General features: G+C 40.9%; 1 protein-coding gene across 1 annotated transcript; it reads right to left on the reverse strand.

Moving 5' to 3' along the window:
• Positions 1 to 1,711: 1,711 nt before the first annotated feature.
• On the reverse strand, positions 1,712 to 13,655 carry lyar (Ly1 antibody reactive homolog (mouse)). Its single transcript, XM_020484560.2, has 8 exons — positions 13,088 to 13,655; positions 9,830 to 9,944; positions 9,634 to 9,741; positions 9,382 to 9,465; positions 6,249 to 6,597; positions 6,051 to 6,116; positions 3,319 to 3,404; positions 1,712 to 3,077 (listed from the first exon to the last, which is right to left on the reverse strand). Exons 1-8 carry the CDS (start codon positions 13,207 to 13,209, stop codon positions 2,940 to 2,942), a joined length of 1,068 nt encoding a protein of 355 aa, XP_020340149.1. The 5' UTR covers positions 13,210 to 13,655; the 3' UTR covers positions 1,712 to 2,939.
• Positions 13,656 to 17,483: the final 3,828 nt, after the last annotated feature.

Below are 17,483 nucleotides of genomic sequence, written 5' to 3' on the forward strand. Positions count from 1 at the left end.
AAAGCTGGGACCGAGACTGAAAAACAGCTTCTATCTCAAGGCCATCAGACTGTTAAAAAGCCACCAATAACATTGAGTGGCTGCTGCCAACATACTGACTCAACTCTAGCCACTTTAATAATGGAAAAATGTATGTAATAAATGTATCACTAGCCACTTTAAACACTGCCACATTATATAATGTTTACATACCCTACATTACTCATCTCATATGTATATACTGTACTCTATACCATCTACTGCATCTTGCCTATGCCTTTCAGCCATCACTCATTCATATATTTTATTCATTCCTTTACACTTGTGTGTATACGGTAGTTGTGAAATTGTTAGGTTAGATTACTGCATGGTCGGAACTAGAAGCACAAGCATTTCGCTACACTCGCATTAACATCGGCTAACCATGTGTATGTGACAAATAAAATTTGATTTGTAATCATGTTTCAGTACTATTACTTGGATCAATACTGACAGCTTGAGCAAGCAGTATTCTTGAAATGTCCAAAGCCAATATTATGCGAGGTCTTATGGGTCGGTCCACAAATAGTGCCTTTTAAGTTCTTTAGACAAATAAGTGTGTAAATTTGTCTTAAATTGTTGTATTTATTAACAATTGGATAACCCATCTATGCTCTAACTAAACCATTTGTTTTATCTGAAGATCCCTGTTTCGGCATGTCTGGTCATATTTGTCCAACTTCTAGGAATCATTTAACCAACTTAACACCAAGGTTCTCCCCGGTTTTCACCATCAGTGGAAAGCCCTAGTTATTTTGTTGCTTTGGGAATGTCATTTCTGAAGATTTTTACTGATTAAATGTGATTATTGATGAATTTACATCTGTCCCTCCGGTTTAATGTCAACCCTCTAACACGAACTGAAGTAAAACTATTCCTTAATCTTTTTCTTTTTCTTTTAAACATATTGAACATCTAATAGTCAATTTACAGTATAAAAAGCAGGTGCGGTGGTTCTACTTTTTTTCCAATTTCCTGGTGTTTTGTGGTGGAAAACTGAGCGCGCTGAGCATAACATATCAACTATTACCCATATAGATGGCTAGAGATGTTTTAACAAGTTCAAACCTTTTGAGATGGGAAACATATTTATTAAGAAGTTAATGACATTTATGCTTTGGAGTATTCTGTAAGGTCTGCACTGAAAAACAATTAAAAAATGTGAGCTTGAACCCCAATACTGGCCAGAAAACACCATTTTAATACTTGCAAACTTGAGTAACAGCTTTGCTAATACCCAAAGTATGCAATATATAATTACAGGTAAGCGCAGCGATGAATGAGGATCAGTGTTAAACTCGGAAGGATTAGCAGGAGCTTCATAAAGCTGAGGATATTTCCTCCAGCATCTCCTAGTGACTGTGGCCGTGGGTGTTTGTGTGCAGTGAGTGTGTGTATGCAGGTAACATTTGAGTGGTGGAAATCAGACAGCATTAAAACTTCACCTGAGGCTGACACCAATGTCTTGATTCTATGGCGCTTCTGTGTACCCGGCCAAATGAACCCCGTTCTGGGTGCCGAGGAATGTGCATTAGCCCCGTCCCGTGTGAGAGTCAAATTCACCTCAGGTGCACCCCTCCCCTTCCACATCCAATCCCAGAGATAAGGTACCGTTTCACAGCCGTACTGTGGGTTGGAATGTGAAAGAGCCAGTATCCTCCACAACCACTATTAACCCTAAGGCACATGAAAATCATTTTTGTAAATTCTTATTGCTCAATTAATAGGATGCAAACGATTAAACAAACAAAGCATGCAACAAGACAGTGTTTATCTTGCTGAACTAAAGCCTAAGTATTAGCCTGGGGCGAGTCCAGGTGGGCCTCCGCACTAAAGCAAACAGGAAAATAGGAGGGGTGTTAGACAACAATGACAAACATCCATCGAATGGGCTAACCAAGAAAAACTTCCAAAAGGAATAATTCAACTAATTAATCTCTGCCTTTTTTGTTAAGTGCTCCAACTTCTTTGTCTCGAATAAGTCCGTTTGGAGGTTTTTCTTGGTAAGCCCTTATCACACAGGTGCTTCTAAACCACCTCCATTTGTCAGTCTTGCTTTTACAGAACACTCATTCGGTCCGTTCACACCAATCATTAAACAAGTGTCTCTATTCAAATGAACATGTTGCAAACAGAGCGACTGCCTTTAAAAAGCAACAAATCACCTTGAAAACAGCCTATTTGGCATGGATACGAGTCAGAAACAGTTATTCTAGTGTCAGAATTGACTACAGTGTAAATAATCATATATTAAATCGTCAGTCATGTCCAAAAGAGTTTGGAACATCCGTACGTCACAATGGGTAAATGAAGGTTGGGTGCTGATTTGACAATGTCCATTTTCCCACTAACATGGGATGACCAGCTGCGGTGATTGCGCTTTAACCAATAGCATAGACAGTGAGGCAGACCTGCCCAGCAGCTGACTTTCTTTACATAAGACAACATGTCTCATATTTTCTAACTTCAGAAATACTGCACCAAACACCTTAGTTAAATGTAAAATTACTGAACTAAAACATCCTCGGCAAAAGCGTTAACATTTATTACGGAGTTCTTGAGTTATAGATTCTTTCTGGGGATTTTGAGGACATGAAATAGGCTAGTGTCTCATAGGGGACAAACATCATTAACCAAACGTGGAATTTTTCAGGAAACACACCTCTAAGACTGAAATCTCATTTTCCTAATGAGCAACAGAAAAGGCAAATTGGCCTGTTCAGTGGCTCTTTACACTAAAGCCTGCATTGTTTCTAGTCTTAAAGAAACAAGACAACATTGGTGTCCAATTAAAAGTCAGTAAAGGGTTATGACATTGTGTTGAAAAATGATTTAATCTTTCAGATGACGTCTTTAAAATGACACGCATACCACTGAAGACGACGGTGAGTTGTTAAAACAGCCGTGCTGGAATTCATGATCTACTTCACAAGTCTAACTTTGTCTTTTAATTCTCTAAACTTGGGGTTGCCTTTAATCTTCTTGTTGAAGAGTGCGAGCAGCTCCTCTTCTGATTTGAAATTCCCCTCTCCGCTGAATGAGTAGTAAGCTGACAAAACCTGGAGGGAAAAATGAATTGTGCCATTAGTGAAAACAGTGACAATTACAATCATGACCATGTCATATCACTATTCTAGCCCTACAGGCATAATGTAAAATGGTAAAACATGCTGCTCCAGTAGTATGTATGAACTATATTTGATCAAATGTACAAATAAAAGTGAGATGCCAGAAAAGCTGACCTATAACTATCTTGTGTGATGCACAATATTCATAGATGTCTGATTCAGATAAACATACCTTCTTCCTGAGTTTTTTCACCGCAAGTCCTTCTTCAGGAGATTGTTTTAAGACTGCCTTTATCGTTCCTTTCCAATTGAACTTGCCTGGAAGTCAAACAAGAGCATTAGCTGATCATGACTAATCAAATTGTATTGGACACATGCGCCAACTAGAACAGGTGTAGACTTCACAGTTACATGCTGTCTTACGAGCCCATTCCCAACAGTGCAGCGTTAAAAAGTAACACAAATATTTGCTAAATAAAAAAGGAAATAGTAGCACAAAAACAATAAAGACGCTATATACAAAGTGTACCAGTACAGAGTCAATGTGTAGTAGGGGTACGAGGGAGTTGAGGTACAGTATTTACAGTGCATTAGGAAAGTTTTCAGACCCCTTCTCTTTTTCCACATTTTGTTACGTTATAGCCTTATTCTAAAATTGATTAAATTGTACTTTTCCCCCCTCATCAATCTACTACAATACCCCATAATGACAAAGTAAAAACAGGCTTTTAGTTTTTGCACAAAAAAAACGAAATCTCACATTACGTAAGTATTCGGACCCTTTACTCAGTACTTTGTTAAAGTACTTTTGGCAGCGATTACAGCCACACGTCATCTTGGGTATGACGCTACAAGCTTGGGACACCAGTTTTGGGGAGTTTCTCCCATTCTTCTCTGCACATCCTATCAAGCTCTGTCAGGTTAGAGCGTCGCTGCACAAGCTATTTTCGGTTCTCCCCAGAGATGTTTGATCGACTTCAAGTCTGGGCTCTGGCTGGGCCCCTCAAGGACATCGAGACTTGTCCCGAAGCCACTCCTGTGTTGTCTTGGCTATGTGCTTAGGTCCATTGTCCTGTTGGAAGGTGAACCTTCACCCCAGTCTGAGGTCCTGAGCACTCTGGAGCAGGTTTTCATCAAGGATATCTGTACGTTCATCTTTCCCTCGATCCTAACTAGTCTCACAGTCGCTGCTGTGGAAAAACATCCCCACAGCATGATTCTGCCACCACCATGCTTCACCGTAGGGATGGTGCCAGTTTCCCTCTAGATGTGACGATTGGCATTCAAGCCAAAGAGTTCAATCTTGGTTTCATCTGACCAGAGAATCTTGTTTCTCATGGCCTGAGTACATTAGTTGCCTTTTGGCAAACTCCAAGCAGGCTGTCATGTGCCTTTTACTGAGGATTGGCTTCCGTTTGGCCACTGCACCATAAAGGCCTGATTGGTGGAGTGCTGCAAAGATGGTTGTCTTTCTGGAAGGTTCTCCCATCTCCACAGAGGAACTCCGGCGATCTGCCAGAGTGACCATCGTGTTCTTGGTCACCTCCCTTCTCCCCCGATTGCTGAATTTGGCCAGGCGGCCAGCTCTAGGAAGAGTCTTGGTGGTTCCAAACTTCTTCCATTTAAGAATGATGTAGGCCACTGTGTTCTTCGGGACCTTCAATGCTGCCGACATTTTTTGGTACCCTTCCCCAGATCTGTGCCTCAACACAATCCTGTCTCAAAGCTCTACAGACAATTCCTTCAACCTCATGGCTTGGTTTTTGTTCTGACATAAACTGTCAACTGTGGGACCTTATATAGACAGGTGTGTGCCTTTCCAAATCATGTCCAAACGATTGAATTCACCATAGGTGGACTCCAATCAAGTTGTAGAAACATCTCAAGGATGATCAATGGAAACAGGATGCACCGGAGCTCAATTTCTTGTCTCATAGTGAAGGGTCTGAATATTTATGTCAATAAAGGTATCCTTTCTTTTTTTTTACGCATTTGATAACATTTCTACACCTGTTCTCGCTTTGCCATGGGGTATTGTGTGTAGATTGATGAGGGAAAATGTATTTAATCCATTTTAGAATAAAGCTATAACGTAACAAAATGTGAAAAAAGGGAAGGGGTCTGAATACTTTCCTAATGCACTGTACATGTGGTTAGGGGTAAAAGTGACAAGGATATATCATAAACAGAGTATCAGCAGCGCATGTGAAGTGTGAAAGTGTATGTGTGAGTGTGGCGTCAATATGAGTGTGTCTTTTGTGTGTGTAAGCTTATGTAGTGTGTGTGTTGGAGTGTCAATGAGTGTGTGCGTAGTCTAGTAAGTGTCCTTAGTGAATGTGCATATAGCCAGTGCAATGGAGTCAATGTAAAACAATTAAGATAAAGAAATAAATAAGAGGGGGAGGTTCAATGTAAATTGTAGCCATTTGATGAACTGTTTAGCAGTCTTACTGCTTGGAAGCTGTTCAGGTGCCTTTTTGGGTCACAGACTTGGCGCTCCAGTACCGCTTGCTGTGCGGTAGTAGAGAACAGTCTATGACTTGGGTGGCTTGAGAATTACTACATGCATGACAATTTAAAATTGAAGGTGCTTTTGTCTGATATCTAATAATCACTGTTTCCAACTATTATTGAAAGCACATTTATGTAGGCCTACTCTGCAGCAAAGGGATGTATCAACACTGCCCCCTGGTGGCAACATTTTGAAAATGTAAAAAACTGAGGTAATGACCTAAGTCCAATGTGCGTCCCAATTCTTCACTCTTTTCAAAGTGTGCACCCTTCTCGGGCATGGATTTAACAAAGTTGAAAACTCCCTCCAGCCAATGCTTTTCAATCCATGAAAGGGCCATGTGCAAGTGCACACTTCGGGAAAAAAAATTGGTGAATTTGGATGGAGCTCAAGTCTTTTCTCACTATGAAAACTATGCAGGACAATGAGCACATTCCCAGAATAACTGGTACCTTTGGAACTTGCTTCTCCTGCAGCACCCTCTGCCTCCTCCTCAGCCGCCTCTGTGTTTTGGTCATCTGGAAGGTAGAATAAAAAGAAACGGAATCAAAGACTAATGTGCATTTTCCAACAGCAAGTGTGAAGAAGAGCAGAAACGCGGAGTGTCACACTCACTTGAGAAAAGAACCCCCTGAAAATGTGTTATATACCTTCGGAACTGTCCTTTTTACTGGTCTTCCGTTTCTTGGTGGTCACCTCTCCTCCAGCATCGTGGCCTTTTTGCTCCCCATCTTCCTCAGAAATCCTCTTCCTTTTCTTGTCCTTTCGTTTGCCTGCGCTTGCTTCCTCCTCCTCGGTGCTACCGTTCTCCGGGGCTTTCTTTTCTTTCTTCCCGCTTTTCTTTTGTCTTGCCTCTTTGCGCTCACGCTTGTTCAACTTCTTCTTCTCTGGTGGTGGCTCCTCCGATGTGCCATTCTGATGGCTCCCATTAGTCTCGGTCTTGCTTTCAGCAACAGACTGCCTGGGTTCCTCAGTCTGATTCGGGGCTTCGGGAGCCAGCTAAAATCAAAAGTTTATTCTTATAACATTGCTTTGAATTATGAAAATTAAATCAATTGCTTTAGTTAACGTCACATGATTTGTAAAAATACACATTGATTCTGTTTAATATATAATATAAACTGAGTGTACAAAACATTAGGAACACCTTCCTAATATTGAGTTACACCCCCCTTTGCACTCAGAACAGCCTCAATTTGTCAGGGCATGGACTGTACAAGGTGTCGAAAGCGTTCCACAGGGACGCTTGCCCATGTTGACTCCAATGCTCCCCAAAGCTGTGTCAAGTTGGCTGGATGTCCTTTGGGTGGTGGACCATTCTTGATACATACAGGAAACTGTTGTGTGAAAAACCCACCAGTGTTGCAGTTCTTAACACATAAACCGGTGTGCTTGGCACCTACTGCCATACTCCATTCAAAGGCACTTAAATCTTTTGTCTTGCTCATTCACCCTCAGAATGCATGATATATCGGTAAGCATATTGGAATCAGACAATATTAGCTAAAAATGCCAACAAGGAAGACGACGAAATGTCCATATGCAACGTCTGTGTTGCTATTATTTCCCGAGGAGGGGAGAAAGTGAAATCTGTCAATACCACAAACCTAATTACTAATTTGAAAGTGCATCACCCCCAGACAACTAAACAAGTTCAAGTCGAGCAGACATTAGAAAGAGACAATTCAAAGACGAAATCCATTAACGCCAAGATAACCTAATTCATTACCCTTGAACATTAACCGTTATCTATCGTGGATGATGTTGGCTTTCGCCGACTGGTTGAACACCTCGAGCCCCGGTACACACATCTAAGTAGGCGCTATTTTTCAGATGTTGCCCTACCAGAGTTAGATAGTATTGTTGAAACACACATCCATGAGCTACTTGCTATGGGCGTCACTGCTATTAGCTTCACGACTGACATTTGGACCAGCGACGTCAGCCCCATGAACATGCTGAGTCTGACAGCACAGTGGGTCGACGAGAATTTCGTACTGAGGAAAGCCGTATTGCATGCTCAAGAATGTGTTGGTTCTCATACCGCTGCTGCCATTTGATAACATGTTTGAACTAGAGGTCGACCGATTAATCGGAATGGCCGATTAATTAGGGCCGATTTCAAGTTTTCATAACAATCGGAAATCGGTATTTTTGGGCGCAGATTTAAAAATTTAAAAAATGAATTAAAGAAAATATTTGTTATACCTTTCTTTAACTAGGCAAGTCAGTTAAGAACACATTCTTATTTTCAATGACGGCCTAGGAATGGTGGGTTAACTGCCTCATTCAGGGGCAGAACGACTTATTTTCACCTTGTCAGCTCGGGGGATTCAATATTGCAACCTTACAGTTAACTAGTTCACCAACTACTTTGCAGACAGAGTTCAGTGTGTCAAATCGGAGGGCATGCTGTCCGGTACTCTGGCAGTCTCTATGGGGGTGCCACAGGGTTCAATTCTCGGGCCGACTCTTTTCTCTGTATCTATCAATGATGCTGCTCTTGCTGCGGGCGATTCCCTGATCCACCTCTACGCAGACGACACCATTCTGTATACTCCGGCCCGTCCTTGGACACTGTGCTATCTAACCTCCAAATGAGCTTCAATGCCATACAACACTCCTTCCGTGGCCTCCAACTGCTCTTAAACGCTAGTAAAATCAAATGCATGCTTTTCAACCGTTCGCTGCCTGCACCCGCACGCCTGACCAGCATGGATGGTTCCGACCTAGAATATGTGGACATCTATAAGTACCTAGGTGTCCGGCTAGGCTGTAAACTCTCCTTCCAGACTCATATCAAACATATCCAATCTAAAATCAAATCTAGAATCGGCTTTCTATTCCGCTCAAAGCCTCCTTCACTCACGCCGCCAAACTTACCCTAGTAAAACTGACTATCCTACCGATCCTCGACTTCGGCGATGTCATCTACAAAATAGCTTCCAATACTCTACTCAGCAAACTGGATGCAGTTTATCACAGTGCCATCCGTTTTGCTACTAAAAATCATAATCGGCCGACCTCTAGTTTGAACCTTGGAAACATGAACACACTCCTAGCTCCACTGACTCGAGAAATAAGCTCATCAACTGCATCTGCAGCAGACGTGATACCCTCTGACATGGCATTAAAAAGCCTGCTCAACAAAACTGCAGACACAGACCGTGTTGTTAAAACTTGCAAAAGTACTCTACAAGAGGCTGTGAACAAGCGATTCAGTGGCATTCTCTCTGAGCCTCTTTACTGTGTCGCCACCATGTTCGATGCTAGGTACAGGGACCACTACTTCGAAGCAGACAAGAAACAGGGTTTACGTGAAATGTTACAGACAGTTGGACAAGATGGAAAAGGACACAGTGACAGTGCACACCGAGGAAGAGGACCCACGACAGAAGAGGCCACAGACAGACAGAGCTGAAACGTCACTGCTTGACATGTATGATGAAATCCTGGTTGAGAATGAAATGACTGAACAAATGAACAACGAAACAGCACAGCAAGTAAGTGAAAGAAATAGGTTTTGATTATGTTTCACTGGTAATAGGGACATACGTAAATGCCAACAAAATAACCTTTGGCCAGTGTGTGTGTTTCAACTATTTAACTGTACTAGAATGCTTAAAAGGCTGCTTAAAAATGTAATATTGGGTATCGTTATTGTGGTTTTTGGCAAGGAAAATATCGGTATCGGCCAAAAATTATAATATCGGTGCATCCCTAGATAAGTGTTTGCTAAATGACCCTAATTATGTTAACACCCTTCCTTTAAGAGATACTCACGCTGCTGGTTGCTGCTGAAAAGATGTCCCACACCTGGTCATGCAGTGTGGGATTGTGGATCTTCAGACTGTTCTTCATCCAGTTCTGATGGAGTGAGCACCACGTGACAGCATTATTACAACAGAGTGATTTAACATTTCAGCAAGCCAAGCATAAAATAGCAGTAAACGGACACTGCGGGCCAGCACAAAGTCACGCACCACTGACAATAAACTGACCATCATATCCTTAGCAACCATAGAAATAACCAACCTGGAACTTCGACTTCTTTCGTGGGACGTTGTCATACGAACTGACTTGATTTAGAACATCTTTCAGCTTGGCACCGATTCCTGGTTTGTTCATGGCTTCTTGGATCCTCTATGGAAAAATCTCATCCATTAATCATCTACCCCACAAAGTGCCGAGAAACAAAAGAGGGAACTCAGATGAACAATCTATTTCTCACTTGAATCCATTGTTGCTGTTTGACATCCCCTTTGTTGGACTTAGCCTCATAGCCCTTGCCCCCATACTTCTGATCCTCGCTGATGCATTTGATGTGGTTCTTGTAGTCATTTCCCCTGTTGGGGGAAGACATAGAATAGCTATGTACCCATCATAATCATTTACCTGTTCAACGTGTGATGTTGGCTTGAACCAGTATATGTGTTTGAGACAAAGCACAGATTCAAACTCCCATTCACCAGCTCTGCAGGTGTTACGTCAAAACACGTTTGTTGATCGCAAAATATGGAGTTTCACTAAGCAGCCATCTTAATTTACTCCAATTACGGCCGGTATCTATCCCAATACCTAATCAGTTTAGTCCTAGTTATACGGTGCCTATAGAAAGTATTCATACCCCTTGACTTATTCCACATTTATTTTGTTGTGTTATAGCCTGAATTCAAAATGTATTCAATAGATTTTTTTCCCTCACCCAACGACACACAATACCCCATAATGACAATGTGAACCCAAGATAATACACGTTAGAATCACCTTTGGCAGCAATTACAGCTGTGAGTCTTTCTGGGTAAGTCTCTGAGCTTTGCACACCTGGATTATACAATACTTGCCCATTATTCTTTTTAAAATTATCCTGTCATATTTGTTGATCATGGATAGAAAACCATTCAACTCTTCACATACATTTTCAAGCACATTTAGGTTAAAAAAACAATTCACTCCAGTGTAGATTTGGCCTTTTGTTTTAGGTTATTGTCCTGCTGAATTAAATCTCCCAGTATCTGGTGTAGAGGTCGACCGATTAATCGAAATGGCCGATTTCATGTTTTCATAACAATCGGTCATCGGCATTTTTGGACACAGATTATGGCCGATTACATTGAACTCCACGAGGAGACTGCATGGCAAGTTGACTACCTGTTATGCGAGTGCAGCAAGGAGCCAAGGTAAGGTGCTAGCTAGCATTAAACTTGTCTTATAAAAAACAATCAATCTTAACACAATCACTAGTTAACTATACATGGTTGATGATATTACTAGTTTGTTTATCTAGCTTGTCCTGCGTTGCATATAATCAATGCGGTGCCTGAAAGTGTGTCACTTCTCTTGCGTTCAGTGTAAGCAGAGTCAGGGTATTTGCATCAGTTTGGGTCGCCTGGTTCGTTGCGAACTGTGTGAAGACCATTTCTTCCTAACAAAGACCGTAATTAATTTGCCAGAATTTTACATAATTATAACATAACATTGAAGGTTGTGCAACGTAACAGCAATATTTAGACTTGGGGTTGTCACCTGTTCAATAAAATACGGAGCGGTTCCGTATTTCACGGAAAGAATAAACTTTTTATTTTTGAAATGATAGTTTCCGGATTTGACCATATTAATGACCTAAGCCTCGCATTTCTGTGTGATTATATATTATAATTAAGTCTATGATTTGATATTTGATAGAGCAGTCTGACTGAGCGGTGGTAGACAGCAGCAGGCTCGTAAGCATTCATTCAAACCAAACTTTCCTCCGTTCACCTGCAGCTTTTCGCAATGCTTGAAGCACAGCGCTGTTTGACTTCAAGCCTATCAACTCCCGAGATTAGGCTGGAAATACTATAGTGCCTACAAGAACATCCAATAGTCAAAGGTATACGAAATACAAATGGTATAGAGAGAAATAGTCCTATAATAACTACAACCTAAAACTTCTTAACTGGGAATATTGAAGACTCATGTTAAACGGAACCACCAGCTTTCATTTGTTCTCATGTTCTGAGCAAAGAACTTAAATGTGAGCTTTTTTACATGGCACATATTGCAATTTTACTTTCTTCTCCGACACTGTGTTTTTGCATTATTTAACCAAATTTTACAAGTTTACTTATTTATTTGAGACTAAATTGATTTGATGTATTATATTAAGTTAAAATACAAGTGTTCATTGTTCATTCAGTATTGTTGCAATTGTCATTATTATTCTTTTAAATGTCTGATTAAATCAGTATCGGCTTTTTTTGGTCCTCCAATAATCGGTATTGGTATTGAAAAATCGGTCGGCCTCTAACATATACACATATTTTTTTAACACATATTTAACCCTTTTTTAAGGTAGCACAACATTGCCTTCATACTTCCATTTGTTTGTTTTTTAAACCAGTAGCGGTTACCTTCAGACTAGTCCCGTGACACACCATCGTGTTTGTGACAGTCTCCCATTCCCTAGAGTGGACATAATAGTGCCCTGACCAAGACCAGACCGAGAGCACACATTACACCAGTTTTAAGGTCTCTTCACTGGCTGCCTGTGAGTTAATTAATTGTAAGATTCTTCTATTGGTTTTTAAATCAATCCACTATTGTGCAACCCAATACATGTCAGATATGCTTTTAAGTTATGCACCCAGTAGGTCCCTCTGGCACTGGCCTTTTAACTATCCCAAAGCCTAGGACCAAAATGCACGACAAGGCACCCTTTACTTACTATGCCCTCAGCCTCTCGAATAACCTGCAAGAGAACCTAAGGGGGGGACAAAACTGGAAATATTTAAGAGATCTTAAAACTCATCTTGTTTAGCTTTGCTTTCCATATGTCACGTTTTTTTTTTTTTATTAAGTTTGTTGTTGAGGTAATAGAGCTTTTCCCCCCCTTAATTTTTTCCCCTGTGAGGCACATTGCTTTGCATTCCATGTCTGAAATGTGCTGTATAAATACAGCTTAATTTGATACCTGGTGTATATTGCCAGTGATCGTTACTCATTGTGTATTTATTATTACATGTTATTAACTTTCTATTATTTCGTATACTTTCTTTCTCTGCATAGTTTGGAAGGGCCCGTAAGTAAGCATTTCACTGTTAGTCTACATCTGTGTTTTACGAAGTATTTGATGAATGCAATTAGACTTTTATGTACTTCCAAATAACGTCTAAATAAAAATGCACAAGCAACCTAAAAAAGTGCATCTTCGGCAGCCCCAATGCATACATTTTTTTAGACCTTTTTTGAAAGTACATATCAGCCGTAACGGGAGTGAATTAAGATAGTTACTCTGTGAAACTCCATATGGAGTGATCAACGAACGTATTTTAACGTTATAACGCTTACACAGCTAGTGAATGAGAGCTTCAATCTGAGCCTTTTGGGCGTTAGAGGTGTCTAAACGCACAGACAGATACTGGTTCAATGTTGGCTATGCAAAGCAAGCAACCAAACTGCGATGTACCCAACACAGCAAGAAGGGAAAAAAGCATTCACAAGCACTTACCAAAAGTCTTTCCCGCAGTCAATGCATGACAAAATTTCACATCCACGGCACATGTTCACATGTTTTTCGACTTGGGCTTTCTTTAGTGATTCACCACACGCATTGCACGTGAAGAAGACCATGTTGGACTAACGTTAGCTGATACTACCGTTCTTTTAAGTCTCAATGAATACTACCAACTAACACAAGTCAATGAACTCAACAAAACAAATTCCTTTTGGACAACGTTGCCTTGCTTGCTATATACTATGCCAAAATACGTTTTAATCGACACAGAGTGAGACACATGGCATGGGCCAACAATTCCTGAACTAACTTACCGGGCGGTAGCTAGCGTACGTTAGCCGGCTAGCTAGCTTATTCTAGTCAATCAAGGAACAAGCTTGTTACTTACTAAGTTACAACGGCATTTCAAACTAACATTGTGTCATATTAATTATATGAAGCTACTACACAGGTCATTAGCTGTAGTAGCAATACAAAGACGTTGGGGAAAAAAACCCGTGTAGGTTCGTTAGTGCAAAAGTTTTAAAACACGCGACTTCTTTCAAGCCAGGAAGTGTTACATTATTTACCTTCCGGAAAGGCGGCAGATGGTTTTGAGAAGTTCCAGTTCATTATGTCAACGTTTAATAAGGACATTTGTTTTGAAACCATTTCAAATGTTTAAATAGTGGCACAAAATAACATCTGTTGTGTTCACGGTCAAAACTGACCGGTATGATTTTATAAGTAAAGAAAGGACATAGGCCCAAAACTACACATGAAAACTTTACCATATTACAAAATGAATGTCTGAACACATTAAAGAACAACAGTAACAATAACAGTATTACTAACAATAACAAAAACATTCAAATGTTCACAATCTGTCAATCAATGGTGGTTACATTTTGTGTGTTCTCATGCACATGTTGGACAATCCCTGGTGGTTGTTGCATGTGCCTTGCAAATATATGCACTGGATTTATGGCACATAATGCTCGTTTTGACATCTCTTTTGCACCTCTTCCTTTTGTCTCTTCTGTCTCTGGTGGCCATAGGTCTTGCTTCTGGCCCTTGTATATCTCTCACCAATCCAGCCGAGGATGGTGTTTGAGGAAGATGTTGACGCCTTTGAATGAGGGGTGCCACCATGGCTTTCCCCAACTCTTCAAGGAATAGTCTCCTCTTGAAGAATTTCCCCTGCTTCCAGCCTGGATTCACCTTCATCCACACCACAAACGCGTTGTAGGCCGACACATCTAGGATGTTGAAGAACACCACCATGGGCCAACGTGCCATCATCCTCTTACAAGAGTATGTGTCAGTAACCTGTAAAAGTGGAACAATCAGTAAATAAAATAATTACTACATGCAATTGTTACTTTACTTTGTCTTGCATGGTAACGTGAAAAATTGCATCAAGCGAATATTTACATATTCAAATGAATAGAATTCACTCCATATTGTTCACAAATTCAACGAGCATTTCACCAAACAACAACATGTCTTATTTTTTATGGTGCAGATAAAACAATCTGGTAATAGGAAAAAAAGTACATGAGACTTGAAAGATAAAAAGTAACATACCTTATCAAATTTGTCAACTCCTCTTTTGTTCCTGTTCTAATCCAGGACAGCGTTGGACTTCTTGTCCTCCCTGGTACTCACAGCGACATCCCTGTGCAGAGTTGTCATCAGAAGCGCGTTCTTATTTTTCTTCGGGCAGTAGGACACGAGTGTGTGTATCGGTGAAGGTACATTTAGAGGGAAAACGATCCCTGTCCTTGGTAGTGAATAAGGCAGGAGGCAACTCAGGCTTGTTCCTCCTGACCGAGCCCACCATGGTCATTTTTGGGGGGAGTAGCTCCTGACCATGAGCATATGAGGTGAAGAAATTGTCACATGTTATGTTGTGCCCCTGGAGACCTGCAGTCATTTCCAGGTCCACCCGCTTCCCCTGGTTCCTTTCGGGAACACCGTCAGCAGGTATCCCGGTGTGAACCTGCATGTTCCAGGCATAACTTGTCCTGGCATCACATGCTGTCCATATCTTTATTCCATATTTTGACGGTTTGCTTGGCATGTACTGTTTGAATTGGCAGTGTTCCCTAAAAGCGACCAGACACTCATCCACTGTGATATCTGGACTTGGGTTATAGATGAGTGGCAGCCACTCCATCCACTTGTGCCAAATCTCTCTGATCGCTGCCAGCTTGTCTTGTTGACGGAGGCCTGGTCTTGTGTCACGGTTGTCGAAGCGAATCACCCGTGACAACACGTGAAATGTCTGGAGTGACATAGTGGCACAAAAAATTGCCCGACCAGACTCTGCATCCCATAAACTGGTGGTAGATTAGTTTCTGGATCTGTACCAACCAGCCAAAATCAAGAGACACACGTATGCTTGGATGTATAGTCTCTTAGTCTTGATCATATTCGGTATTGCATTCAACTTCTGACACTTCCTCCTCTAATGCATCTTCACTGTCAGTTGCGCTGTTTCTTATGTTTCTCCTTAAGCAAAAAGTTCATGGAAATGTTCGTAGTTCCAAGACAGCCAAACTCAGGGCAGTGAGAGAAAAAGCAAATGAAAGCAATTTTTTTACTCACTCACAAACTTAATTTGAAAGTTTCAGTATTTATTATTTTAAACCCAAGAACATGTTTTAGAACAGTAATATCAGTCACATAATTAGTTAAATAAAGTCCAAATGTCTGCAATCTAAGTGTCACATAATCTGACACATGATCTCAGTATATATAAACCTGTTCTGAAAGGCCCCAGAGTCTGCAACACCACAAAGCAAGGGGCACCACCAAGCAAGTGGCACCATGAAGACCAAGGAGCTCTCCAAACAGGTCAGGAACAAAGTTGTGGAGAAGTACAGATCAGGGTTGGGTTATAAAAACATATCAGAAACTTTGAACATCCCACGGAGCACCATTAAATCCATTATCAAAAATGGAAAGAATATGGCACCATAACAAACCTACCAAGAGAGGGCTGCCCACCAAAACTCACCGACCAGGCAAGGAGGGCATTAATCAGAGAGGCAACAAAGAGACCAAAGATAACCCTGAAGGGGCTGCAAAGCACCACAGCAGAAATTGGAGTATCTGTCCATAGGACCCCTTTAAGCCATACACTCCACAGAGCTGGGCTATACAGAAGAGTGGCCAAAAAAAAGCCATTGCTTAATTAAGGAAAAAAATAAGCAAACATGTTTGGTGTTCACCAAAAGGCAGGTGGGAGACTCCCCAAACATATGGAAGAAGGTACTTTGGTCAGAAAATACCAAAATTGAGCTTCTTGGCCATCAAGGAAAATGCCTGGCGCAAATCCAACGCCTCTCACCACCACGAGAACACCACCCCCACAGTGATGCATGGTGGTGGCAGCATCATGTGGGGATGTTTTCATCAGCAGGGACTGGGGAACTGGTCAGAATTGAAGGAACGCTAAATACAGGGAAATTCTTGAGGGAAACCTGTTTCAGTCTACCAGAGATTTGAGACTGGGATGGAGGTTCACCTTCCAATAGGACAATGACCCTAAGCATACTGCTAAAGCAACACTTGAGTGGTTCAAGGGGAAACATTTAAATGTCTTGGAATGGCCTAGTTAAAGCCAAGACCTCATTCCAGTTGAGAATCTGTGGTATGACTGAAAGATTGCTGTATACCATCTGAACCCATCCAACCTGAAGGAGCTGGAGCAGTTTTGCATTGAAGAATGGGCAAAAATCCCAGTGGCTAGATGTGGAGTTTTTTTTGTTTTTGTCTTATTTCTTGTTTGTTTCACAATAAAACATATTTTGCATCTTCAAAGTGTCATGTTGTGTAAATCAAATGATACAAACCCTCCAAAATCTATTTTTATTCCAGGGTGTAAGGCAAGAAAATAGGAAAAATGCCTAGGGGGGTGAATACGTTCACAAGCAACTATAGCAGATGTTAATGCGAGTGTAGTGAAATGCTTGTGCTTCTAGTTCCGACAGTGCAGTAATATCTAACAAATAATGCAACAAATTCACAACTACCTTATACACACAAACGTAAAGGGATTAAAAAGAAAATGTAAATATAAATACAGTTGAAGTCGGAAGTTTACATACACTTAGGTTGGAGTCATTAAAACTTGTTTTTCAACCACTCCACAAATTTCTTGTTTAACAAACTATAGTTTTAGCAAGTCAGTTAGGACATATACTTTGTGCATGACACAAGTAATTTTTCAAACAATTGTTTAATGTCACGCCCTGGCCATAGAGAGGCTTTTATTCTCTATTTTGGTTATGCCAGGCTGTGACTAGGGTGGGCATTCTATGTTCATTTTCTATGTTTTGTATTTATTTGTTGTTTGCTGGGTGTGGTTCTCAATCAGAGGCAGCTGTCTATCGTTGTCTCTGAT

This window comes from Oncorhynchus kisutch, linkage group LG1, assembly GCF_002021735.2.
Source record: "Oncorhynchus kisutch isolate 150728-3 linkage group LG1, Okis_V2, whole genome shotgun sequence".
Taxonomy (NCBI): domain Eukaryota; kingdom Metazoa; phylum Chordata; class Actinopteri; order Salmoniformes; family Salmonidae; genus Oncorhynchus; species Oncorhynchus kisutch.